This window comes from Crotalus tigris, unplaced genomic scaffold, assembly GCF_016545835.1.
Source record: "Crotalus tigris isolate CLP2741 ecotype Arizona unplaced genomic scaffold, ASM1654583v1 scf7180000017611.44802233496:7321179, whole genome shotgun sequence".
Lineage (NCBI taxonomy): Eukaryota > Metazoa > Chordata > Lepidosauria > Squamata > Viperidae > Crotalus > Crotalus tigris.
This window is the reverse complement of record NW_024096511.1, coordinates 4,243,331-4,271,284: the sequence shown is the minus strand read 5'-3', so window position 1 is coordinate 4,271,284 and position 27,954 is coordinate 4,243,331. Positions and strand designations below refer to the sequence as shown.

Here is a 27,954-nt window from a genome sequence, read left to right as displayed (position 1 = left end):
ACATAATCAATCATCCATTCTATTGTCTGCTGATAAACAAATGCTACCTCTTGAACATAGATCTAAGTTTCCTTTTCTTGATTCAGTTACCTTCCTTCCCAAGTATTCACTTTTCTGCATTTATTAAAATAAAAATCTTTAATTCATTGTTGCCCATGCACTCAAAAATATTTGGGCCTGATAACTTTGGTTAAAAGAGGGAACTGGAGTCATTCTTTAAAAGGTTAAAAGGAAAAGGAATCTCTTTTTTCTGCCCCATCCAGATTCCAAATAAACATCTCCACACAGAAGGCACAAAAAAAGAACATTTATTTTTGACTTAAGGGCTGATCTTAAACAACGCTTATGATTCCGAAACTGTTCCTTAACTTCAAAGTAGAAGAATAATGAAGAATACAGTTCTATCATATCTATCCAAATTACTTTATAAAGAAAACAAACTAAAAATTCTTTAGCATGACTACTGGTTTTCAATTAATGGTCCACTACCAGTAATATGAGCAGTACCTGTGCTGTAATATTTTGCCATCCCACTTGTTGCATACGGCTCTTTCCTTTGTCTCTCACCAAATAAGTTAATTGTGGGACCTTTCAAGCTACATTTCTACCATCTGTGCCCAGATGTCTGCAAAAATACTCTAGATATAATCCTATGAATCTTGTGCATGTTGACTTCCCTCATTCAAAGGTTTGTACTAATAGATGGGTGGAGCTGATTTGATTTATTCACAAAATGCCTCCTCCCATGAATAATGTGTGAATGAGCTACAGCAGGGGTACCCAACCTCTAGTCCAGTGATGGCAAACCTTTTAGAGACCGAGTGCCCAAACTGCAACCCAAAACCCACTTATGCATCGTCGAGTGCCAAGTGGATGTGGCTCATTGGGTGGGTGTGGCCCACTGGGTAGGCGTAGCTGCAGTGGTAAGGGCAGACTGGGAGGGACTAAAAAGTTCAATCAATTAATTTCAACTTTGCAAGATCTTTTTTTTCCCACGAGAAGTTGAAATTGACTGATTGAAACTTTTTTTTTTCACATGACGGTAGAGGCCTAAAGCGAAAAGGTTTTATAGAACCCAGCTGAAGGCCTAGGACTGGGACGATGTCTCGTGTGCCCACAGAGAGGGCTCTGAGTGCCACCTCTGGCACCCGTGGCATAGGTTTGCCACCACTGCTCTAGTCAATGGACTGGCACCAGGCCAGCATGCCAGAAACTGGGCCATGCAAACAAGCAAAGCCCCATTCACGGGATACAGAGAGCACACAAAACCACACTCCCTCCAATCTGCGGAAAAAAATCTCTCCACAGAATCAGTCCCTGGTGCCCAAAAGGTCAGGGGCTGCTAGACTACTGGAAAGATACAGCATTTCACCTCTTTTAAATCCAAGTTGACCTATGTATTATTTGGGAGAGGGGTTATAGATGAAAATGGGTGAAAAATTACAAAATTAAGGAAATTAAACTAAATACATGCATGTACACATATAAACACTTACAGGAAGCAGAGTGTCATCTTCTTTGTCTTTTAACACGTCACTTACAGAGTTATTTTTGAGATTAACTGCTTGTTCAGAAAATGATATTTCCAAATTAATGTCTGTTTCAGATGGTGGCAAATCTTCTCTTGGACAATTATCGATATGTTCATATGCTAAATGGAGGAGAGGAGAGGAGAGGAGAGAGATTTATCTACAGGGTTCTTTTGTTAAATACATGAAAATAATGAATTTACCAATATTAGCCCAATGATGGCAGGAAAAGTGTTATTTAGCTAATTCAGTAATGGATTAAATGGAGTGATATTGCATGATTTTCTACATTATAGAGCATTCCATCTCATGAAAGGAGAAGATTCAAATAAGCAAGTGACACTGGAAATTGCACAGAAGAGGAAAATTAACAGAATTTGCTTCCCTACCCTCTACCTTTTTTGAGTTCTCACTCCTTTCAGTGAAACAAAAAGATGCATTGGATTTAAACGTCAGTTAACCAAATAATATAATGAGTCAATCTGTTACAGGTTTACATGGGGCTTTCATATATCATAACTCCCCATCTTTTAAGCCTTTTAAGCTGTTTGTTTCAGAAGCTATCCATCATACTACCTTGCTTTCTCTCAGCCCTCACATGAACTCAATTTCAGGTTGCTCCATTCTAAGAAAAAGTTGCAATATAAATTGTAACCTGTGCTTGAATTTTCACTGTGTTTTTTTTAACTTACTATTTATTTTTAAATAGAGAAGTGTATCAAATCGAAAGCACTATCGTTTACCTATACTCTAGTTCAGGTGTCCCCAACCCCTGGTCCGTGGACCAGTAGTGGGCTGTGGCATGCTAGCAACCGGTCCACACAAACTAGCAAAGCCCTATCCATGAGATGCAGGCAGCACACAAAACCATGCACTCTCCGGTCCGTAGAAAAACCTTTCTCCACAGAACTGGTCCCTGGTGCCCAAAAGATTGGGGACCTCTGCTCTAGTTAATTTTTGTATGTTTTGAAATACATATATTTATATTTTAAAAAAACACAAGTAATCATACTAGGACAATTCTGCTTGAATGAGCCACATACCCCAATTAAGCATAAAATAATAGAACAAGTATTTAAGGAATTGTAGCCTTCTTATATCCAAGAATGTACCATCCAGTCACGGTTCTCAATAAATTTCTTCCCCAGAGAAGTCATTCACTATCAAAGGATAAACATATTTTAGAGAACATTGGGGGGGGAGGGTTTGCCATTCAAACAAATAAATAAACAAAAATAAATACCCTATTTTCTTTTTTAAACTGGTCTTTGCACACCCAGCATTCTGTTTGGCTGACCTAGTTAGAACGCTAAGACAAAGAGAAGATGTCCTTGACCACCTGGCTGCCTGCTTATCTACATGTTACCTGTGGAAAACAAGCTTTCATGCATGAACAGGCTTTGACTATGCTGCCTGCACAAGATTGCATCAGCCTTCTGGGCTCCAAGTCTTTACTTGGGAGAGCTGTACAATTAAAGTCTCTGGAAAACATGATTCAGAAGGTTTGATCTTGCAGCTTTAAATGTCCTTGAGTGACACTAAGTATCTGGATGCATTTCAACTGGGCTTTTGCCAAAATATAGTGCTGAAAATGCTTCAGTTGCCTGGGATGAGGTCCGACACTCAAAACTGAATTGGAGAAATGGGAAAGATTCTTCTGGATCTTTTGGTGCATTCTTCTGGACCATCTAGCAGGACGGAATTTAGGATTAACTATGGTTTCAGTCCTTCCTGACAGGCCACAGAGAGAAAATGCTGTTGCAGAATGACTGTTTTGACACCTTGGCTACTCTGCTATCATAGAGTCCATTTCCATGCTATTCCACAAAGGAAAAGTCTCCCAGAGTCTTCAGAATTTTTATGAAGTATATTATTCTTATCCTCAACATTTTGTTCGATATCTTGAGTATTTGCCAGAATAGAAAAATCAAATCACTGATGGTTAATATCACTATGTCCTCCCTACCCTAACAAAGATAGTGTCGTATTTAACAAGCAAAACAATGACGCACTTCAAACACTATTCCAGTAATATGGACAATTCTTTACTATGAATCTGGGAATGATTGTCAAGAACATCTGTTCCTTTAAAACAAAACAGCAAAACAGCAAAATGGCCTATAAGGAAAAGAACCAAAATCCAAGCTAGGCTCCCCCCCCCCCCACTGATGGTATACCTTTACCATGTCATCTAGATGAAGTTCAGCACTTCAAAATGCAGGGAGTCCTTGACTAACAATCACAGTGGGGACCAGAATTTCCATTGCTAAGCGAGGCAAGTGAGTTGTGCCCAATTTTATCTTTTTTGCCATTGTTCTTAAGTGAATCGCTGTTGTTGTTAAACAGATCATGAGGTCATTAGCAAATCTGGCTTCCCTCATTGTTGTCTTTATGGGCCAGAAGCCTGCTGGGGAGGTTGCAAATGGCAATCACATGATTTTGAGACACTGCAACTATTGTGAATACAGGCTGATTGCTAAGCACCTGGATTTTGATCACATGACTCTTGGAATGTTCCAATTGCCATAAATATAAAGACCAGCTATAAGTCATTTTCTTCAGTCCCGTTGTAATGTTGGTCACTAAACAAATGATTGTAAGTTGAGGACTACCTATAGATTAATTGTGAGACTTATTGATTTGTGTGGAGTCCAAATCTCCAAATTACTTATTATCACTGGAAATCAGCAGCTACAACTATAACAAATTTCAGATTAACAGGGTTAAGAAGTGGAAGATATACAAAGAGCTTTATTTATATATTGAGGGTGGTTTTTTTTAAGCCTTCTGTTTTCTGTGGGCAATTGTTCTGAAAATAGCATATAGCTGAAGGTGACTTTCTAAAAAACTTGCAAACTTCAGAAGAACAGCAGTTGATCTAATGCAAGGGGGCTACAGATAGAAGGGAAAAAATAATTTCTCTTTTGTCTTACCTATCTACATCCAAAACACAGTTTTCCTCAGTTTGTGTTACTGTTACATTTCTCCAAAAGCTTATAAACTGAATTTGCATAAAGACACCAAACTACTGGGGGGAAAAGTGGGGGCTGCATGGTTTGATGTCAAATGTTATAACTCAATACTTGACAAGTATTCTCATAAATGTTTAGAGCTAAATCTAATTTACCTTCTTTAGGGTCAGATGTCTCATTGGAATAGTATACACAGGTGGGATTTTTGATTTTATTATATTAGATATTTCAAAAATTGTCCAAGTTAATATGTCTATTGTGCTGGAACAAATTATATTAACTTTTGATAGATGCTATAAGATACCTTTGATTTGGTAGGGTAAAATTAAAATTAATATAACTTCTAGGTTTGTATATGTTTTATGATCAATATGCTTATTCCCCCCCCCCAAAAAAAATTGATCAAATTAATAGGATTTGGAGGAAATCTATTTGGGAAAGGTAAAACACTCAGAATCTCCCTTTCTGGATGACATTTGTATGCGGCAGGTGGCCTTTTAATCTCCTAGATTTTGGGAAATACCACTGGATATATTAATATTAGTATTAATATTTTATTGGAATGGTTTTTGGAAATGGAATTCCTTTCTGGGTTATGATGGAAAGTTATTGTACTTACCTATTTAAATCTTGGCAGTTGTTAGGTACAAAGTCTATGACAATTAATTCCAACTTTACCAGTGTTAGATATATTTGGTCCCTGTTAGGTGATAGCTCTAATTCTGATATGGAATTTTATGAACACTTAACTTTCTGCCATAATTCTATTCTATAAATCAGTGGCAAAACTTTCCTGGAAAAAATGGGTGCAAAAGGGTATAGTACATTAGATTAAATGTTGTTTAATTATTATTTTAAATCTTTTCAGCAACCGCAAACAGAATTTTCTGTACCATCAACACAAAATGGAAATATATCCAGTGAAAACATGTTTTGACAGTTCAGTTCAGATTTGATGCTTTAGCAGCTTCTAAATTGCCTAGTAAGTTATTAATACTGAACAATTCAATCTCATAATATGTCATCATTATGAGGTAGTCCGGACAAGAAGCACACCCAGAATCATTAGCTCTACTTTATTGTAAGATTATATTACTGTGTTTCTCTGAAAATAAGACCTGGTCTTATTATTTATTTATGGCCTCCAAAAGAGCCACCAGGTCTTATTTTCGAGGGGGATGTCTTTTCCCCTCACCTTGCTGTGACGGCACCGACAATCCTGTCTAGCCGGTCCATTTCTTCTGCAGCTGAAGGAGCAGCTTCATTCTGCAACTGAGAATGGAGCTTGGCCTGCATTTTGCCATTAGAAGCCCGTGCAGCTGAGAACCGACTACAAATTGAATCGATAGCTCGATTCTTGGCTGCACAGGCCTTGCGGAAAGGCCTCTGACTGCAAAATGCAGGCCCGGGCTCCATTCTCAGCTGCAGAGTGAAGCTGCTCCTTCGGTTGCCGGTGAGGCAAATGTCAATTCATGGGAGGCCTGGCTGCAATGGTAAACTCTACCCCTACCCTAGCTTGATTTTTAGGTGTGCACCTTGCCCCAAAACTAGGGCTTATTTTATTATTTTTTGGCTAAGGCTTATATTAGGCTCACCCCCAAAAATCAAGCTAGGGCTTATTTTTGGAGTAGGTCCTACTTTCGGGGAAAGACGGTAATAGAATCTTACAGTTCTGAAAGTACATTTCTCCCCTGTCACCTTTACAGTCCAAGAAACTAGGAGGATCTCTTTAGAGCTGTTTGCCCTGCCTACAACTCCTGCTAGAAATTAGGCTGCCTCTTACCTAGCCATTCCCCTGGTGGCAGCTGTTGCCCTTATCTCCCGAGGTCATTCTCCCATATCTTTACAGAATCTAAGCCTCCCTTTTTTTTGTCAAAAGCTAACGGAATAGTTTAAAATATTTAACAAATAAACAAGTAGTTTTGAATCAAGAACTGGAAATTCTAATTCTTTTCAACCAATGGACAAGTTTTGAAGAACACTAAATTTATATCCTTTTATTTAAGTTTAAATTATTTCATCAAAATATTGTTTTTATGTCTACTGGATAGATGGACTAATGATTATTTGTTGGTGCCGCAAGAAATTTGAGGGCACTTTAACGCATATGTTGGTAATGTTCTCCCTTACACTCCTTTGGGAGTAATGTTACACAATATGCTCAGAGCTCATCAAGTTATTTGCTCTTTTTTATATACGAGGCAACCCCAAATCCAGTCCCATTAAACACCAAGCCAATATAATGCTTTGTGAAAAGTGGAACTGATAATTATTTGAAGAATACCTAATGTAGACCAGAGTTTATTCCAAGATAAGCCTGGATAAATCAGCAGACAGAACAGATTTTCATCCTGTCTCAACTTGGAAACAGTGCTCCATTAGGCAGTAAAATTGCCAAATGTCATATTAAATGGTCATTTGCATGCAGTGCTGCAGAGCATGGAGCACATGAAAATAGCTTTTTACAATTTCCCATTTTGAAAGCAGTCATGAAGAGGCATTGGGAAAAAAAGAAGAACCAGATGTTACAAAATTCTTAAATAAATGCTTGGTTGTTTTCCAAGCTAAGATTCTACAGTCTGGTTAATTGGCAGAAGACCTGTGTTTTTCAATCTTCCCCTTTCAGCCTTATGCTGACGCAGCAGTTTGGCAACCTTCCCATCCTAGAAACAGTTCTTACCAGCAAACGGCTGCCTGATGGCTTAAGTGAGGGGAGAAAGATTTTACTAATGTTCTTAGGAGTATACACTGTTTAGTTGATATTACATGTGGTGCATTTTGGACTTTTGTCATTGTCTACTGAACTTGAACGTGGAATTTTAATGTTAATGGTGTTGCATTGATTGATTTTCTACATACAAGACTCCATGGCTGTTGTCGCTACGCCTGATCATAAATTAATACATTTTTTTAGGATTAATTCAGACACATTACTATTTTCTTTTGTTGTTTTTCTTTCCTCATTTTTAAAGCAAGTATAGGTTGGCAATTATGGATTATGGTGTATCCATCTCTGTCTTCATTGCATTTCTTCTTATGGTTCCTTAATCTATTTTAATATCCTAATTCTGAATTGGACTGAACATATGAAGCATATGTGGCTTCTTTGCTTCAAAACACACACAACAAGGTTGCCAAATCTTATCTTCAAAGAACAAGGGAAGATGATCTGGCCCTTTCATATATTTGAAACCAGAATTTTGTAATCTCTGACCCCAGCCATATGATTATGAATTTTTAATATATCTGTAAAATCTTTAATCTATTACTGTGCCCAAGAACCCACCATACTGCAATATTTGCTTTTTATCTAATGTGATCAGGTAAACCAGAGCTTCTTTTTAGCCAACAGGCTTCTAAAAACCATGGTCTGTTGTTCTACTAACAATATATTTGCCTTATTATGCTATATAAACAGGATTTCTCAAGAGAACTGGTCATGCTGCTCACCAGGTATAGTAAATATAGTGAGGTAGATTTTATTTTACACAAAAATTTACCTTCCTTGGCTTTTTCTTGTACACTTTCTTTTTTTCCTTCTGCTTTTACAGGCTGGTGATCAATGCCAGATTCCTACAATATATGAAATAGGTAAACTAATAATTAGATAAACAGTATTGAAAACTAAATACCAATGATAAGCTCTACTTAATTAATAGCATTAATTAGTATTAATTACTTGCTACTTGAGAGAACAAAAATCAGATTCCTGGGGGTGCAGTTAACAAGTAGGCTGGCTTGGTCACTCAACAGCAAGACACTGGTGAAGCGGGCACAGTAGCACCTGCATTTTCTGCATCGCATGAGAAAAGCACATCTTCCTTCCCCTGTTCTTACCACTTTCTACAGAGGGACAATTGAGAGCATCCTGTCATACAGCATCACAGTCTGGTTTGGAAGCATCACTACTTCAGACAGGAAGGCAGTGCAGAGAATGGTGAAAAATGGCCAAAAAGATCATTGGCAGTTCCCTCCCTCCCATCCAGGACATAGCACAGAAGCGCTGCTTGAGCAGGGTCCGTAAGATTATATGGGACCCAACACATCCTCTTCACAACCTGTTTTCCTTGTTACCTTCTGGGAGGAGGCTTCGTGATATCCGAAGCAGAACATCCAGATTCAGTCAGAGTTTTGTTCCATACAGTCCTTGTGAACGCTAAAGCTTCCTCCTTCCGTTATGTATTCAAGATGGACAGTAATTAATATTTATATGTTACATATATGTAAGGGTATAGGTCTATACATATGTTGTATGTAATATGTTTAAATGTGTGTTATGTATGTGTACATTTTCAGAGCAAGCAACTAAATTTCATTTTTAATGTCTGCTATTGTGCCCACAATAAAAAATGACAATAAAGGTTATCTATCTATCTATCTATCTATCTATCTATCTATCTATCTATCTATCTATCTAATTTAGTGGATTTACAATATATGCTAACATTTCACATAAATTAAAAACACTGTAAAATATGAAATTAAAAACATCTATATTTAGATACCAATGTCTAGGCCATCTAACCATTGAAGTGCAGCATTGTTTATCTGAAAAAAAATCAGATGTAGATTTTGCAATACATGGTATAATTGATACAACAGAACTAATACACTCTTCATACTAATATAGCTCCATCTACATTTTACTAAAAATAGAATTAAAAATTAATTCTACAATCTCTCAGATCTATGGACCAAACCAGTTTTCTGAACCATATCAAATCAAATCAAATATATTCCACTGAATCATTTTGATTCAAATCAATTTGATTTTCTGAAAGTTGAATCAACAATTCAAATGTGATTTGTGCCAATCCACACTCCTGTAACTGAAGTCTCATTAGATTGTACATTCAGAGGAGACAGCAATAGGGAAACAGTTCAGAAATAGTAGGTAAGGATCCTACTTAACTATTGAAAAATAACCCCCAAACCAGTAGAAAAATAGCATAAGAACCACTAACACAAGCACATCTATTATTATATGTGAAGAGTCCCTCTATAAGGGAGACGCGTAAAGAAATTTGATATATAAGTAAATAAAAATATATAAAAACAAATTTGAAATGTGCCTGCAATGCTTCAGTTAAAACTCTAAATGATAAAAAGCTAATGAAAACAAAACCAGAGACCAGAATGATTAAACTTTTAAACAGTACTAAAAAGATATGTTATATACAGAGTTTAGCAATTTTCTTTATTAATAAACACTTGGCTCTTAACATGGATTTTGAACTTTTATTAAACATTTTAATACTTATAAAACTACAGCTTAGATACAAAAATAAGACTTTCACGGGAAAGGAATGCAGTTAATACCTGAATACTTGGAATTTTAGAATGTTCAGAGAATCTTAATATAATTTCTATAAAGATATAATGGATTACTCTTTTAACTTTAGTTGTATTTTTTTTAATGCATTGCTTGCAAAACTGATAAGTGACTCAAAACAGAGAAATGTCATTTTACAATTCTTGCACTGGAATTAAAATCTGGTGGAACCACATGTCTTTTCTTTGTTAAATGAAAAAAAAAATTATATCTCTTTTTAAGAATTTCCTAGGAAAACCAAGATCCCAAAGAATGCTGGTAGTTGGCCAGTTTAGGTGAGTCATTCTCGAAAACCTCCTGTTAATAGCAAATGGGTGGGAGATTTATTTATTTGCCATCAGAGTGCCAACTCTGGGTGGCTTAGAAGTAAAATGATATTTTTACCTCACCTGCCTATCCATTGATTTTCTGAACTGTTTTTTTTCCTGATCCTTTGATACTGATTATGATTCACATTACAGAATACCCATTTTGAACTGGAAAATGAGGAGAGAGATTAGCTTTTTCTTTAGATTTTATTTTTCATTGTATTTTCACACGCTAAACCGTGTAATAGCAAATGCACCCTAGATATGAATGTTAACAGTGGAAGAGTGGAATTATTTTTATTTTCAACATATTTTCAATTCTTCCCTGTTGACAGATTTTAAATGGGAGAGAGAGTTAATAAAATATTGCCTTCTTTGTTAAAAGAAAAGATCCATGTAAGTTAAAGCTGTTTAATACAATGGTGGCACATATTTTTATCCAGCTCTTATCTATATTGGATTTCCCATAGAATATCAAAATTCCTTCATAGCTTATCATTACTAATCTTGTTTTATATAAAAGATTTTGGTTGCTCCAGAGAAAAATCCGTCTCGTAACTAGGTGTAATATTTTCACAATAATACATTTGTTTTTTGTCTTATTTTTTATTGGTTTAGGAAAGAAAAACAAAATAAAACAGTGTTTTTCTATTTACAAATATTTTATACAAATAGTTATGCTTCATGATTCTTTGATGGTACCAAAGAATGAAAATGCAATTTATTATTCTAAAGAGACTCTCTCATCGTTTCACTAAATCCGTATACACACAGCTAATACATGCAGAAACTAATTTGTTGTTCTCCTCCTGGCTTCTTTATTTTCAAGAGGGGAACTAAATTGATGGAATTAACTATAGTGACATGGGCTGAATCAGTATCATGAACAAACCATAAACTCTGAAAGGAACTATAGGAGGAGCACAGAACAAAAAGAATGGTCATGTAAATGCCCAATACATACTGCTGCATTATTGTATATCACGTGTGTCAAACTCGTCGCGTCATGTGATGTGTCGCAATTGCCGGAGTTGGAGTGGGTGCAGCCTCCGCATATGCAACCGGCCCACGGGCCGGCAGTTTGACACCCCTGCTATATATGATCTCAATTACATGTCTTAAAACAAATGGAAAACATGCTGCATAATAGTCCCTAACTTTTAAGAAATATATTTTAAGATTATCTGCTACTTCCTATTTTTGTTTCTAATAGGAATAAATACTTTTTCATATTTTTATTTTTAAATACCAAAAATCTCAAGCATCTACTATATATTCATATGTGACAGAGATGCAGAATGCATCAAATTTCATGGACATTAGAAAAATAATGTCTTTTTTGCACTGAACTTGACTTCTAATGATTTTATAGATATGCCTCTGTAGCCTTACATTTTACCATCTATTCTTCAATATTTGTTATTTATGTATTACATTTATATATTGCCTTTCCTCTAGACATAAGTCTAAGATTTGAATGCACAATAGGTCTTCTTGGCCTTAGTCCAACAATGCAATCACTACATTACACTGACCTCAATAATTAACAGAATGTCATAGCTGTATACAATTCAGTAAAATATTAAACACTGTATTGGTCTCCCCTAAAAATGAATTAATTGAATGACATCACCTCTACAACAGGACTTTTCAACCTTTTCACCCATTGTACCACTTTTAGGATATGGCAACATATCATACCACCAGGATATGGCAACATATCATACCATCAGTCGCCTAGCAAGGTATTAAAAACTTGATGACCCCCCAAAAAAGGAAAAAAGTGATGAAGTACAGGTAGTCCTCGACTTACAACAGTTCGCTTAGTGACTATTTGAAGTTACAATGGCACTGAAAAAAGTGCCCCCTAAGCCACAGCCGAGCAAGACACCTGCCTGCCCACCCGGCGGTGCTCTTCCTCCTGTCCAAGGTTTTCATTGTTGTGAGCATTTCTATTGAGGATTGGCAGCACGGGTGAGGTAGAGGGGTGTTTGGTTTTTATTCCCCTCATCTGCTGGGTGGTTGCAGCAGGTTTTGGTCACTTCACATGGCCCTGGGACACTGTGACCGTCATAAATATGAATCAGTTGCCAAGCATCTGGATGTAAATCATAAGACCCTGTAGATGCTGCAACATTCCAGCTGATCAGAGCTTCTTCTGGGCTCAGCAGAAGCGCCAGGATCAGCACCGAGCTCCTTCTGGAGCCTGGTGCTGATCCTGGTGCTTCCACTGAGCCCTGACAGCCCCAAGGAAGTGCCAATCCTGGCGCTTCCACTGAGCCCTGACAGTCATGCAGCTCCAGCCATCTCTTGCACAGGCTTGTGAGGTGCTGCCACCAGTTCAGCTTATTCCCCTCCCCCGCTACCATTTTTTTAGGATGGTTGTGTACCACCTGCCAGGTGCCAATGTACCACAGGTGGTACCCGTACCACTGGTTGAAAAGCCCTGCTCTACAATATATACGTTCTTTCATTCTAGATGTTCTATACAGAAAATATTTTTCCTCTACTTGTAAAATAGTGATATGAGCAATTAATTCAGATTTCTTGATTTTCAGAACTACTGAGGAATTTTGAATTCAGAAAAATCAATTTGCAGGAGTCATGCAAATTGATTTCAATATAACTGCCTATTCATAAACAAAAGTTGCATCCTTTCTCATTCATGTTTAAATGAAAGATATAAGGATCAAACTAAAACTCAGGTCCTCTAATCTACATTAAAATATAATGCCTTGAAAAGTTGCTTAATTTCACTATAGAATCCTCACAAAACAAAACAAAATAAGGCAAACTTTCAGAAAAGTATGTATGGTCCTTTACATGGGCAATCAACCCTTTTTAAAAAATAAATAAATAAATCTTGGCAAATCCAGCCTTTGAAATGTTCTTTGCTGTGGGTTTTGCTAAAACTGAAAAAAAAAGTGCATTTCACTTCTCATTTATCCTGCGCTGTGTTAAAAAGCTGTTTCAGAAATGCCAAACCAAAGCCCCAAACCAGGAACTTACTTTTTCCATTGATTCATTTTGTTGCTTGAAGATCTCTCTCACATCAGGAACTTGGTACTGTTTGTTTTTCTTCCTCATTGTCTGGGTGATGGTATCAACTCGCTTCTGCACTGCTATAGCCTGAGTTCTGGTCAAGGTAGCCAAAACCACCATACTTTCATGGGAATCTCCAGCAGCTTCACCAAAAAGCGTTGACAGACCTGCTTCTTTTAACCACTCTTCTTCCAATTCACCCTCTACTCAAATAAAGGGAAGAAGGACATAGATGTATGATTCAATTTATATTGTATTTAATCCTATACTTTTTAACATAAAAATGAAAATAGTTTCCATACAGTACAGTAGAAATCTTTTCATGTGCTAAAAAAGAAAAGAGGCCACAACTGGTGATTCAGCTCAAACGTGGCTAAAAAATTTCAAGCCTATCATGTTGAGGCGAAAACACTTGACCTAATCTGAATCTAATCAGTAATCTGAATTACTTCTGCACAAAAATTAGATGAAACCTACTGACTTACATGGGAAAGTTTTTTTTAAAGTATGAATTGCTGGGGATTACAATGAAGCTGTAAAAAAAGATTATTCAACTATCAAGATATTTGGTTTCTGTTTTGTGTTATTCTTCATTGCTATCCCACAAATCTTTTCTCTTCCTCACAATAATTATGGCAAGCATAGATGGAAATTACATAATTAAGAAGTCGTGAATTTCAAGGTTATTTGCATGCTTTGTTTTTCCCAGTTTATTCCATTAATTGTGGGGTCAGATTAGATGTTACTGAATAGAATAGAGCTAGAAGGGACCTTGGAGGTCTTCTAGTCCAGCCCCCTGCTCAAGCAGGAGAACTTATACCATCTCAGACAAGTGACTGTCTAGCCTCTTCTTAAAAATCTCCAGTGATGGAGCGCCCACGATTTCTGAAGGCAAGCTGTTCCATTGGTTAATTGTCCTCACTGTCAAGAAGTTTCTGCTTAATTCCAGGTTGCTTCTCTCTTTGATCAGTTTCCAACTACTGATTTTTGTCCTGCCCTCTGGTGCTTTGGAGAATAATGTGGCCCCCTCTTCTTTGTGGCAACCCCTCAAATACTGGAATACTGCTATCATGTCTCCCCTGTTTCTTGTTTTCTTTAGACTAGCCAAACCCAAGTCCTGCAGCCGTTCTTCATATGTTTTGGTCTCCAGGCCTTTGATCATGTTAGTTACTCTTCTCTGAATTTTTTCCAAACTCTCAACATCTTTTTTGTAATATGGTGACCAAAACTGGTTGCAGTATTCCAGGTGTGGTCTTACTAGGGTTTTATAAAATGGTACTAATACTCTGTGTGATCTTAATTCCATGCCTCTGTTTATACAACCCAGGATTGTATTAGCTTTTTTTGGCTGCTGCTGCACACTGTTGGCTCATAATCAAATGATTATCCTTAGGACTCTAAGGTCCCTCTCAGTTTCTGTTTTTGAGACAGGTCTCACCTAATCTGTACTTGTACCTTTGGTTTTTCCTGCCTAAATGTAAAACTGCTTTGCACAGTCTACAGTTTGTTATTACATCTGGATATAGAAAACTGACTTTCTCCCAAACTATTATAAAAACTGTAAGAGGAAACAAACACTTACAAACTTGGTATGTTAAAGGTAGCAAGACATGGTTTGCTATTACATATGAATATGGCCACTGAATTCCATGAGAAAGGACAAGGTAGATGTACAAAGCAGATTACTATAATATATAATATCTCAGGGAGAGGGAGTCAAGTTATTCTCCAAAGCACTTGAGGGCAGGACAAGGAGCAATGGATAGAAAGTAATCAAGGAGAGAAGCAACCTAGAACTAAGGAGAAATTTTCTGACTTTTAGAACAATTAATCAGTGGAACAATCTGCCTCCAGAAGTTGTGAATGCTCCAACACTGGAAGTTTTTAAGAAGAAATTGGACAACCATTTGTCTGCAATGCTATAGGGTTTCCTGCCTGAGCAGGGGGTTGGACTAGAATACGTCCAAGATCCCTTCCAACTCTCTTATTCTATTCTATTCTGTTCTGTTGTTCTATTCTGTTCTATTCTATTTCTGTACTGAAACAATCACTTCTCTTTTCTGTTGATTTCTTGTAAATGTGTGGGTTTTGTTGCATGGATTTCCTTCAAAAGATGTGAATATATTGCAGCAGAATATATCATATACAGAATCCCCAATTTAATTCTGTACTTTTTACCCTTTCAAAGCAACTTGTTTTCCTAAAGGAACTCTTTGTTAACTCAATTTAATCAAAGGTTATCAAACTAATAAGAGCTCTTACTGCAAATGGGCTATTGTATTGCAACATTCAATTGTCTTTGTTGATGCTCTCCTTACTCCTTAGTGATTTCTAGTAAGGGGGTAATTTACTTATTGCTTCTAGCTGGCAACACTTCAATACTTTTCGGAATACAGAAGGAGTCCATAGCATCACAACAATAATACAATTAATATTTTATTGGAAAAAAATTCCAATAAAATAATAATTTTATTTAGGTATAATTCTTTAACAGAGTAATAAATAATAAGTATTTGTAAAGCTGTTTGTGCTTATATTTTGTTATATTTGCCACAAAATTGTTGCTCCTTTAACAATCCCCATCTTTCCAAAATTAAAAATTTAGTATTTGTACAATATTTTAATGCAAGGTTACAGTTTTTATATCTTTTGGCAATGTGAAAAACCCTAAGAATTAAATACTCCTAGTAATAAAATACATGATTGACTGACATGCTTCTAAGAATAGTTACTGTATATGATCAGCACTGAAATCATAATGCTAATGTATTATCTGGCATATAATCATATATCACTGTTTCCTTTCTTTTTTTAGCATTAAATCAACACTGTATCTTGTACATTTAACATATAAGTATGTGACACTATTAAGTTTTAAAAGGTACTAACTAAAAATGAGAATTTTTTATGCACTAGAAATAGTTGAAAAATAAGCACTAGATCGGTTCTAAAAGCAAAATTTCTCAAGCATGACAAGTGGATGTTGTACTGCATGTTCTAGCTTTACAAGACAATCATTCTATATAAAAAAAGGAACAACTTCCTGCTACTTCAGCTATGGTTTGGCCCTAATCCAGTATCAATAATGGCTGAAATTCTTTCTTACTCTTGAACTATAAACCAATGGGCAATAAATGTTGCACATATTTTCTGGAAGCAAAGCTGGCAGTATCACATCATGAATTATGTATATCACATTACTATGAACCTGCCAATGAAATGGTGAAATCTTTTATACTACATTCCAGGCAGTTTAGGATTCAATTAATTTCGTTTCATAAATAAAGAAACCAGGAGTAGACTGCTTTATAGTACCGATTTTTAAAATACAGTGAAAATATTCCTGAATTTCTAGGACACTGTTGATATTTTTGGTTTGGTGTTTTTTTAAAGGAACATTTTTAAATATGATCAATGTTTGATCATCAATGGCTACTCAGACAAAGTCTATATTATAATAATGTTGAGCACACATCCAAAAATCAATTGTGGTTGTTCCAATATATTTCAAATTGCTACAATACAGGTAATCCCCGAGTTACAAGTTTTCACATAATACTCGTTCAAAGTTATGTGATAAGCACCCCCTAGTGCTTACAAGCAAGTCCCGAAATTAGGAATATTGCAGCACCACAGCAGTCATTCGCCCTTACGAGTGACCGCAGTGGCTCTGCAACATTCATCCTGGTTATTCCCTCCCTCCCCTCCCTAGGCACCAGGCTTCAATACTCACCCTGCGAAGATCGAGATCCTTTGCTTTATTGATTGCTCCAGGCCTTCAATGCGTTCACAGAGAATGGAGGCCTAAAGTAACGCAAGATCACACAAGATCAATGGGGCAAGATCTCATGCTACTGATCTTGCGAGATCCCATGGTACTTTAGGCCTCTGTTCTCTGCAAGAGAACGGAACCAAAGCCGGGGAATGCTTCAATGTTCCTCTGGAGGTTGGATCGGGACTCCGGAGGCCTTTTCCAGGCCACTGCCCCTCAGATCTGAGGCCAGGGGATGCTTATGTAGCCCTACGGAGGCCTTTTCCAGGCTGCTGCCACCCAGATCAGGGCACGGGGGGGGGGGAACGGAAGCATTCCACAGCCTCAGATCCGGGTGGCAGCGACCTAGAAAACATCTCTGGAGCCCAGATTGGGCCGCCGAGGTGCGAAAGCATCCTCCAGACTAAGATCCAGGCCGTAACAGTCTGGAAAAGGCCTCTCGAGCCCTGATCGGGCCATTGGGGGGCTGCAGAAGGGTTCACCGGCCTCAGATCCGGGTGGCACCAGCCTGGAAAAGGCCTCCAGAGCCTGGATGAGGCCACGGAGGGGTGCGAAAGTGTTCCCTGGCCTCAGATCCAAGTGACAGCAGCCTGGAAAATGCCTCTGGAGTCTGGATTGGGCCACGGGGGGGGGGGCTGCAGAAGCGTCCCCAACCTCAGATCCAGGCAGAAGCAAGAACCATGGCAAAGAGGGGATGGATCTTTTCCAGGTGAGTCCGGCACGGCAGGAAGGGAGGAGGAAGCATGTGGTATCTTAGTGGGGCAGGGAGGCCTTGGGGACCTGTTCCATCACTAGGCCCTCCATGGCCTTCCCCACCCTGAGATACCCCATGTTCATTAACGAGCCGCGTGCATTTTAATGAGCAAGGGAGTGATCTCGTTTGAGGTACGAGATTCATTCTATAAGTTTCAAGTTATGAGTGGAATAGGCAAGCTCCATTACACTTGTAACTGGAGGACTACCTGTACTATCCTAGTATGGGAGAAAAATAAAATAGTTATTCAGGAGCTAATTGCCAAAAGTAAAGCTGATCCTGATTTGATGTAGGCCTTGTAAACTATATACACAGATGACTTGTATTTGATTCCATTATCTTCTCCAGTCCTATTACTTTTTATATGATGAATGTGCACATTCTGACTGGAGATAATTACATAGCTAGCAAGCACCCCAAAATCAGAACCTCTCATACCCCCCTTCAACATCAAGGGGAAACATATGGAACCTATTGGGTATAATTAAAGCTTTATATACCTAGCATCTTGCTTCAAGAGGTAGTCAACCAAATACCCAGAATCAAAACTCACTCCAATGTATGTTCTGGTTTTCAATGTCATAATTAATAAATAACTGTTCATAATCCTTCTTTAAAGTTATCTACACATATTGCAGCCATAAATTCCACACATAAATTATATGCCATTTAAGGAAGTATCTTTCCTTACAGTCCTTAGTAATCTATAGTAACACATCCATGCTTTTGACATTATTACCAGTATACCATTACTAGATGACAGATTTAGAGACATCCACCAATCTGAAATCTGTACTACACAAACCTAGACTAGAAGCAGAAAACAAACAGTGCAAAACCAAACCTTCAAAATCTATGGAATAATTTCATAGAGTGTAACTGTAATTACCATCAGGCTCTTTCACCACAACCAGGTCACGTTCTTCATGGTTATCACTTCTTGTTTCATGGATATTTTCAAGTTCTTTCCAATAGTCATCCATGGATAATTCATCAAGTGAATCTTGAGATCCTGAATGCTCACAAGGGAGCTTCCCTGAAGGCTTCTTAGAGTTATCATGATTCATTGTATACTGACCAGACCTCCGGCTAGAAAACAAACACACCAAAATAAAAATTTAAGTCTGTGGAACAAGCCCAGAATGACATCAAAGTCTACAAGAAACCCAATCCTGATGATCCCATGGGTTCATGCCAAACCACAGAGGTGAGAGTTGTCTCCTGAGTAGTATTAAGCATTTTTTCAGCCTCAGCAGATGGTATCATTGGCCTACCTTATCCAAGCTCAAAAGATAACAGCCATTCCTACTTAGTACTTGAATTGGAGACAGCTGGGAATACTATGTATGAATGTATAAATGTCTGTCTGTCTATCTGTCTGTATATATGTATGTACGTATATCTTCAGATTGAAGCTGCCAATCTCAAGCATGAGATTCTGTGTCTTACAGCACTTAAAACACAATCAAAAATAATACACCAAATGCAATTTAAAGCACATAAAAGCATATAAAATATGAAAAAAATATTAAAACCATTAAATAAACAACATCTGAGTTACAGAAACATTCCACAACATTAAATATACTGAACAGGCTCCACTACAGACAAGGATCCCAAATCTCAGTAACAAAGCCACATCTTTGTAGGGCTATAAGTCATGGAAAACATTCCAGAAGGCAACAATGGAAAAGACATGGGCATGCAAGTAAGATACTAAGATGGTTGTATACTTTTAAAAAACACATCAATGTTAAGTGAACACAGAAACATTTTCTAAATCTAAGAAAAATACTTTTTTAAAGCATTAATCATCAACATTCCACTGACTTCCACTGTCTTTCATGAAAAAGCAGCATATTTTCCCACAGTAGTTTTCCCCAAAATTAACACTCATCACATCCTTTGAGTGTATTTAGATGTACTTCAAACATGGATAAACTCTCCCAAGACAATTTGAGCTAAAATAAAGAAAACAAGTTCAATGCCCTGAGGTGAATCTATTTATCTTTGTGTCCAAAGCTGTGGCATGCTTTAATTTGTTTACTGTATCACCCATTAAACAGGCATAAGAATATAACTTTCTAAGTCAACTGCATTAAAATTTGCCAGATCTGCACACATATTTGAAAATAATGAACTGTTAACAGTATTACTTAACGTGTACATACATACACACATGCATAATTTATTTCTTCTGTTATCATAAAAGTTTATATTTGCAGTTTAATCCAGTTTGTTGTCCAGTTTGTTCATAAGACTCTATGAGTTCTCACTCAAGGCACAAATTATCCTATTTGGACACATTATGCTAAGACCCAGCACTCTGGAAATGCCTCTAATGCTGGGAAAGGTAGAAGGAAAGAGAAGAAGATGACCAGCAGCATGGTGGATGGATTCAGTTCCAGCAGCAATGCCCTATTGGAAGACTTGAAAGAACAGGTTATGGATAGATCGTCATGGAGAGAATCTGTCTAGAAATCGAAATGACTTCATGGCACATAAGGAATCAATGAAGTGCAATTTAGATAACTGGTATTTCATATTTTAGCCCAAGAAGCTAACATTTACAATCACAAAAAAGTAGTTACCATGGGATACACATGCATTAAAAATATTTATATGCAGTTAAATGGTCACCCAGTAAAAATTTTATCTGAAAAGTACACTGAAATAATCATCATTACACAAGAATGTGGTGGTCATTAAGCTGTTACTTTTACAAGTACTAATGATTCACTGATATGCCCTTTAAATATTCCCTAGCAAAATTTTTCCGACTAACAGACTACCAATTAAGTCATCCAATTTAATTTGTTGTTTCTTTCAGTGGAATGGAAATTCCTTATTTCTGCTCCTCTTTTGATGCCAGTACCCTTGTGGAAGAGTGGAATTCCTTTGCATTATATTTGGGGGTACGTCTGCAGTGAGGTTCCCAGGGGGCCTAATATTTTGTAACATCCCACCTCAAAAGGAAGACAGAGCAATGGAAGATAATGGCTAGGTGAGAGAGAAAAAAAAATGTCTGTCTGAAGTGAGAACTGCTGATATGGGAACTGTAGCACATGAGAAGTCTTCGATACTCTAAAACTCAGATTCAGATTCTTAAAACTCAGTGACTTTTATAACAAATATTTCTCTTTTAAAAAGCAATTCAGTTCCTGGCTTTCACTTCGCTGTTCAACCCCACAGTACTTCAAGACATCCCAAAGGAATCCACTCTTTCTCCTGCTGTTTTACACCTACACAAGACTGACAGTGCTTATCCGGGGATTGGGTGTGAAGTCTCACCAATGTAAGATGATGTCACGCTTTCTATCTTTTTCATCAAAATTCAAGGAAGTTTAAGAAATCATTATTGTGGGGCAGAAGTGGGCAGGTAAAATTGAATATACTCAATCACAACTCAAGACCCAGAAGAATATTTCAACTGTGTTATGGAAGGATTACCTTTCTTTAAAAATAAAGAATGTGATCTATGGAGGTTTCTTATTATATCACTGACATGAGAGACCTCTGCAGATAAAAATTATCTTAGGCTGACATGTTTCCTGAAGCATAGAGGATGGAAATACTTTACTAAAATTTATTCCGACAGTCTAACAATTATCTAGGGCTTCAAGACAAGTACCCAAGACTGGATCTGACAGGACACTTTGGTAATCTGTTAGCAGTATGAAATCCCAACTTCATTTCCTTGCCCAATTTCTTTGAACATGTTCACACCTTTAATAGCTTTTGCCATCTTGCCATTTTATCTATTTCATAGACAAAAAAAAAATCAGAAAAGCACCGGGCCGAGATGGAGTAGCTCCTTCTTGTTTAAAAGCCTATGCTGAACAACTGGCCGCATCTTCACACGGATTTTTAACTTTTAATCACTAGAGATATATTATGTCTCTTCTTGCTTCAAACATTCTATCATCATCCTGGTTCCTAAGAAATCCTCCATCAGGGAGCTGAATGACTATAGGCCAGTTGTAGTTATGAAGACCTTTGAGAGGTTAGTGCTGGCTCGTCTGAAAGTCATCACGGATCCACTGTTAAACCCCCTGCGGTTTGCCTAACTAGATCGGCAGATGATGCTGTCAATATGGCAGTACACTACATCTTGTAACATCTTGAATCCCCAGAGATCTATACATGGGGCCTTTTTGTAGATTTCAGCTCAGCGTTCAATACCATCATTCCAGAAATTCTTCACTCTAAACTGATTCATCTCACATGGACACATCATTTAAAAGGCATAAAAAAATATTACGGAAATTCAGACTGCCCCAGGAGCTGTCTGTCATTTGTTCTTCTGTAACTGTCTGGTTAATGGATAATTAAGATTGCAGAAAGAACAACTGCAACCTGCCTGCCTTCCATAGAAGACCAGTACATTACACTGGTCAGAAAGAGGGCTGATAAGACCTCTACAGACCCCTCACATCCTGGACATAAGCTGTTTCAACTCCTCCCTTGGGACGGCACTATAGGGCACTGCAGGCCAAAATAACTAAACATAGGGACAGTTTTTTCCCTCATGCCATCACTGTCCTGAACACCTAATTCTCACAGTGCTCTCTGATGTCTATGTTTATTTATCCATATAGTATGGCTGTAATATCATTATTTATCTTTATTTCCCCCCCTCTTATTGGTATTATTATGATTATCATGATTATCATTATTCTATTGCTTTGCATGTACACTGAGAGCTTCTGCGGAGGCAAATTCCTTGTGTGTCTAATCCAGGGGTTCTCAACCTTGGCAACTTTAAGACTTGTGGACTTCAACTCCCAGAATTCCTCAGCCAGCTTTGCTGGCTGAGGAATTCTGGGAGTTGAAGTCCACAAGTCTTAAAGTTGCCAAGGTTGAGAACCCCTGGTCTAATCACACTTGGCTAAATAAAGGATTCAATTCAATTTACATATCCTGACCTTTCTGCTGCTTTTCAAAAGTCTTTCTATGCTATTATGAGGTTTGCCTATATTTCTTATAGATCATTTCAACACTACTGGTTGGTGAAAAGTTGTTGTTGTTATAGTACCATGTTTAGGACATTTGAACTCTGGAAATCTTTAAAATAATTTTTTAAAATTCATTTTCAAGTAATTAATTTGTGATGGTGGGCTTATAAATTTTATGTATGTAAATAATACTGTTTGGCAAAGTATATTAAAATGTCTTTGTTTTCAGGATGACTCAGGGCCCAATAGTAAATCTTTCTCTGGAAACTCGATCATCACCCACAGACTAAAGCAGAAGAGTCAAAAGCATTAGATAGACATGCTATGTTTCTGGCAGATACAAGTAGCTTTAATAATGAAGATCAGCTTCATTATCAGATCAGGTGGAAACTAATCAAGGAGAGAAGCAATCTAGAACTAAGGAGAAACTTCCTGACAGTGAGAACAATTAATCAGTGAAACAGCCTGCCTCCAGAAGCAGTAAATGCTCCAACACTGGAAGTTTTTAAGAAGAGACTGGACAGCCATTTGGGTTGGACTAGATGATCTCCAAGGTCCCTTCCAACTTTACTACTATTACTATTACTAGCTATTGTAGAATCAAACCCTCTATTTAAAATAACCCAAGGGTTTTTAATCTTAGGTCTTTTTCTCCTGTCTTTGTGTTTTAATGGATTTCTTGATGCTTGTTTCTGAGTCTTGGATGCAAAGAGCCCCTGCATTGTATTTTATAATGACCCCATCCTATCTCAGCCCCCTATGCTTCCTGTCTTGTCAGATCCAGCCCTTACAATAAAGGAGAAAACAACAAGCTGTTACAGCTATAAACAATTTTTAAAACATAGGGCTTGAGCTAATCGCTGTATTTCTTTTTGAATGGTCATGTAGGTAGTAATATAGGGAAGAAGCTAAATTTTATCTCTTTGATGCTTAAGCACGATAGTGCTCTGAATAATGTAACACTTTTGTGCTTTCATAATAATTCTGAGGTTTCTTGGTTTTGTTTACAAGGTTTGTGGGAGGGTCCCGGCCATCAATTTATGGGCCCCTGTTCTATAAAGGCTACTTCATAGCCTTTATACTATATATTAAATACTACACTATACTGTGTACAATATATATACTGGCCCCCAAAATCTGGGTCCTCATTTTACCGACCTCAGAAGGATGGAAGGCTGAGTCGGTGAGAATCGAACTGCTGACAGTCAGTAGAATTAGCCTGCAGTACTATATTCTAACCACTGCGCCACCACGGCTCTTTTAAGAAGAGATTGGACAACCATTTGTCTGAAATGGTATAGGGTTTCCTGACTGAGCAGGGGATTCAAGGACCCTCCCAACTCTGTTGTTCTGTTATACTTTAAAGAATCTTTTATGACATGGGAACAACTCCATTAGCAAGCACTATTTAGTTAAGTGCCAGGACAAAAAAGATACCTAACCTTCCTAGGAGAGTCACCTATAAATAGACTAATTAGAAATGTTTTGCAAACATCAGTTTACCTTAGAGCTTTGAACCAAGTACTGTAATACTACGGAGACAGGGCATATAAAAGTCAATTACAAAACTTTTAAAAAAGGGTTCTCCACTTCTTCTGCAGATGAATGTAGTACTATTGTTCAAGAAACATCATTTTCCTTCAGACAAATTCTTGAGACTTAATGGCAATGAGATAATATTTTGGGGCATAAATATAACATTAAAAATATAATGGATACTGGGAGAAAGCAAATACTTTGCTATTTAGAAGCAATCCCTGATCATACAGAATATTAATTACTGAAGTAAGAGGACTAAGCTTGTTGAAAATAGTTTGTTTTCTACCAGGACATCTGGCTTCAAGACAAAAAGGCAGTGTTACAACTTTAGAAAGTTTATAACTTTAGAGAAGCCTATTTCATGTTTGGGGAAAAAACAAGTATTTTAACTCACAGGTTTTTAAACAATGACTTACTCATACAATTTTTAATGCTCCCAGTTCTGTATTTTAGTTCCCTCATAATGTTGTTGCTATAAATGAACATGCATTTGAGGATGACTCAAATGCTGACAGAGCATGCAGCTGTTCTTTTGACCAAACAATGTCCTTTTATCTGGATATATGTTATAACTCCCAAAATAGTTGTTCAGATTTCCTCTGTACAACTGAACAGACAAAAGGTGAAAAACATTTTGCATTTCTCACCCTCTGTTAATCACTTTACTCCTAGTTGGAAACTTAACTGATATTTTTCCACTTACAATTCAAATCCATAGAACATTATTCATTTACCTCCAATAACTTGACATGTAACAGCACAATGTGTAAGTAACCTTAAGCTTCAAGTGCAGAGTTTCAGAAATAGCCAATACATTACAAGAAATTCAGTCTGAATCAGATCTTTCTCCACTTTACTCACAGCCCTAATCTGAATTAAGGAACTCTGTGTACAGTTCTTTGGAGAAATGGAACATCCTCTGTACTCCAATGTCCTTAATGTCTTCACATTAGCGTTCTAACCTAAATCAATCTTTTGTACTTTTATGAAGATCCTTATATTTAGAAGGTATGCTGCAATTATAAATGCCGCGTTTTGTCTCTTTGTTTAATTTTTGAGATAAAGCTCAGCAATTTATACGCTACAATAATTTTTGTTCCAAAACAATCCTTTCAAACATAGCCAAGGATTTTATGGCAAGGTCAGTCAAGGACTTATCTCAATTAATAGCTAGCCCAATAAAGTGACAGAATGTACTTTGTTCAGTACGCACTTGTAATGATCTACTTAGAGGTCTGTTAGCAAAGGCAGGTTTTATCAGTTCTGACATATCCATCACAGCATAACTATCATTTGTGCAGATGAAAAATGAAAAACAAGTGTACTACACTAACAAAGGGAACACTGCTTTATTTACTTTGTAGTAATTATAACATGTCTACATTTTTAGATATTGTGGATATTTTTCATTCAAATGGTTTCAGCGCAGAAAGCTTGGTAGTGCGTACACAAGTGTGCATTAAGTAGAATGGTATGCAATTGAAGTGGGTGACACTGCCACACTCCATCCCCTCTCTGAAGCACCAAATTAAGAATAACAGGCAAGTGATATTTTATGGTCTATATCCTTTCACATTTCTTCCTTGGCTTTTTATGGCAGAGGCTTCGAGACAAACATTTGGTCTTGCCTCCCAAGCTATGGTAATAATAGCAACAATGGACTGTTCTCAATAGCTTTGCTTAAACATTTTCTATGGCACAAGGACTGTCACACTAATATCCAACTGTAGTCAAGGCGCTTCGTTCTATGAGAACCACTTGGGACATTCACAGCACTCAACAGCACATCTGGCAAGCAGGCAAGCTGGGTACACCGCACCATCCTTCCAAGTGTATTTCAAGGAGAGGCAAGACAAGTTAACTGCTGAAAATATACCATACAAGTATTTTTTCCAACAGACAGGCAGGAGACACCTAGTCATTTGAAATATTTAAAAAGGGGAAACAGATGGGGATTTTAAAGTCTCAAAAGAAGCTATGACCAGAAAACTGGAAATTTGATACACTGAACAACCTCATGGGATAAAGTCTCTCTCATACACATTTGTTATATGCAAAGTTGCACAAAACTTCCATTAAAAAAAGCTGCAAAGCACAGTGGAACCACTACTGAAGCATCTTTTGATGCAGTGGGACCACTATTGAAGCATTTGGAGCCCTGGTGGCCCAGTGGTTAGAATGCAGCATGGCAGGCTAACTCTGCCCACAGTCTGAAGTTCCATTCTGATTCGGCCTTCTATCTTTCTGAAGTCGATAAAATGAGGGCCCAGATTGTTGGGGGCAATATGCTGACTCTGTAAACACTCAGCGTGCTATAAAGCATACAAGTATGTAAGTCTAAGTGCTACTGCTTGCTACCTTTGCAGTATGTGCATGTGGAGACAACTAAGGAAAACCTTCAAAGCATTTGTAGCAAGTTTTTTGAAGAATGCAGCTTCTTTAACACAATGAGGAGTTATACATATACTGTATGTACATTTTGGGTAGCACCCTTTTCAAATTCTGCACATAGCCAACTATGCAGTATTAACCTGCAATTGTCCTCTATTGCTCTTAGGGAACTAGAGGCTGGGCATCTCTTGAATCCTTGTTCGAAGGCAGACAGTAGATATAGTGAGACAAAATGAAATCTAGACAAGATAGAGATGCTGGGAGCACAAAAACCAATAACACTGATTTTATATAGAGTTTCGCTTCTCATTCTAGCTCAGGAATGGATTCATTACTTACCAAGAAGTACAAGTGGGGATGGTAGCTTGAGGAACAATACTGAACTCAGTTATGTCTGCATTATAGGTGAGAATGAGATTCCAGGTGGACTGCTGCTACAGTGCATTTTCCTTCAGAGTTGTCTTTAGATATAGTTCAGAAACTTCAGTGACAAGGTACAGTATCTTAAGGCATGCCTATATCTATACAAGATTGAGTTCATGTTTTTGAATTTGTTATCATAATTAGCATTAGCACTGGCTGCTATTATAACATTATTATCCCATGCATTGTTTTATATCTTATCAGCCACCTTGACTGGACTTGTAAAATTTGAACTCAGAGGCTTCTTAAACATAGATTAAACAAATGAACTACCAGTCCTTGTGTTTATAAAACTGAAAGCCAAAAGGACTATCAACTTTTATAAATACTTTTATATTTACTTCTTCCTCATACCTCTTAAATTGTTAATGGGTTAAAGATCATAACTGGATTACGCTCAAGACATAAAATCACCCAGTTATCAATTTAGAGCCAGAAAGTATAATAAAATATATCATGCCCAGAAACCATTTGAATCAAGAATGAAGATCTTTCCATAAATCTCTACTTATCTATATATTAGAGCAGGGATCTTCAAACTTATCCCTTTTATGACTTGTGGACTTCAACTCCCAGAATTCCTCAGCCAGCCACCTTGGCTGAGGAATTCTGGGAGTTGAAGTCCACCAGTCATAAAAGGGATAAGTTTGAAGACCCCTGTACTAGAGCTTGTCTTTTTCCAAAATCCTTGTCAACAATTTTTGCATATTTCCAAGATTAACTAACTCACAGAGATACCAAAGCTTAATATAATTATGTAACTTTTCTTCTTTTTTATTTGAAGGTCTTTAAAGAATCCCTATACTTAAATTAATAAATGTGCATTGTTTGCAGCACATGAAACCTTTTCACTGCTAGTATGCCAAATTTAATACCACTTAAAAATTAAGCTTGTACAGCTACAGCATTTGATAGATAAAACTAGAATCTTTACTAC

General features: G+C 37.2%; 1 protein-coding gene across 3 annotated transcripts in view; it reads right to left on the bottom strand.

The window, feature by feature from the left end:
• Positions 1 to 27,954, bottom strand: part of ARHGAP18 (Rho GTPase activating protein 18) — an 87,438-nt gene that overhangs the window by 23,605 nt on the left and 35,879 nt on the right. For 2 of the 3 annotated variants that reach the window (XM_039324618.1, XM_039324609.1), the window contains exons 2-5: positions 18,599 to 18,798; positions 13,151 to 13,386; positions 8,002 to 8,074; positions 1,497 to 1,651 (exon numbers count right to left, since the gene is read on the bottom strand). In XM_039324618.1, coding sequence (XP_039180552.1) covers positions 1,497 to 1,651; positions 8,002 to 8,074; positions 13,151 to 13,386; positions 18,599 to 18,798 — 664 coding nt within the window. Of the gene's footprint in view, positions 1 to 1,496; positions 1,652 to 8,001; positions 8,075 to 13,150; positions 13,387 to 18,598; positions 18,799 to 26,933; positions 26,955 to 27,954 lie in introns of those variants that run through there. The other variant, XM_039324628.1, reaches the window with a different exon arrangement.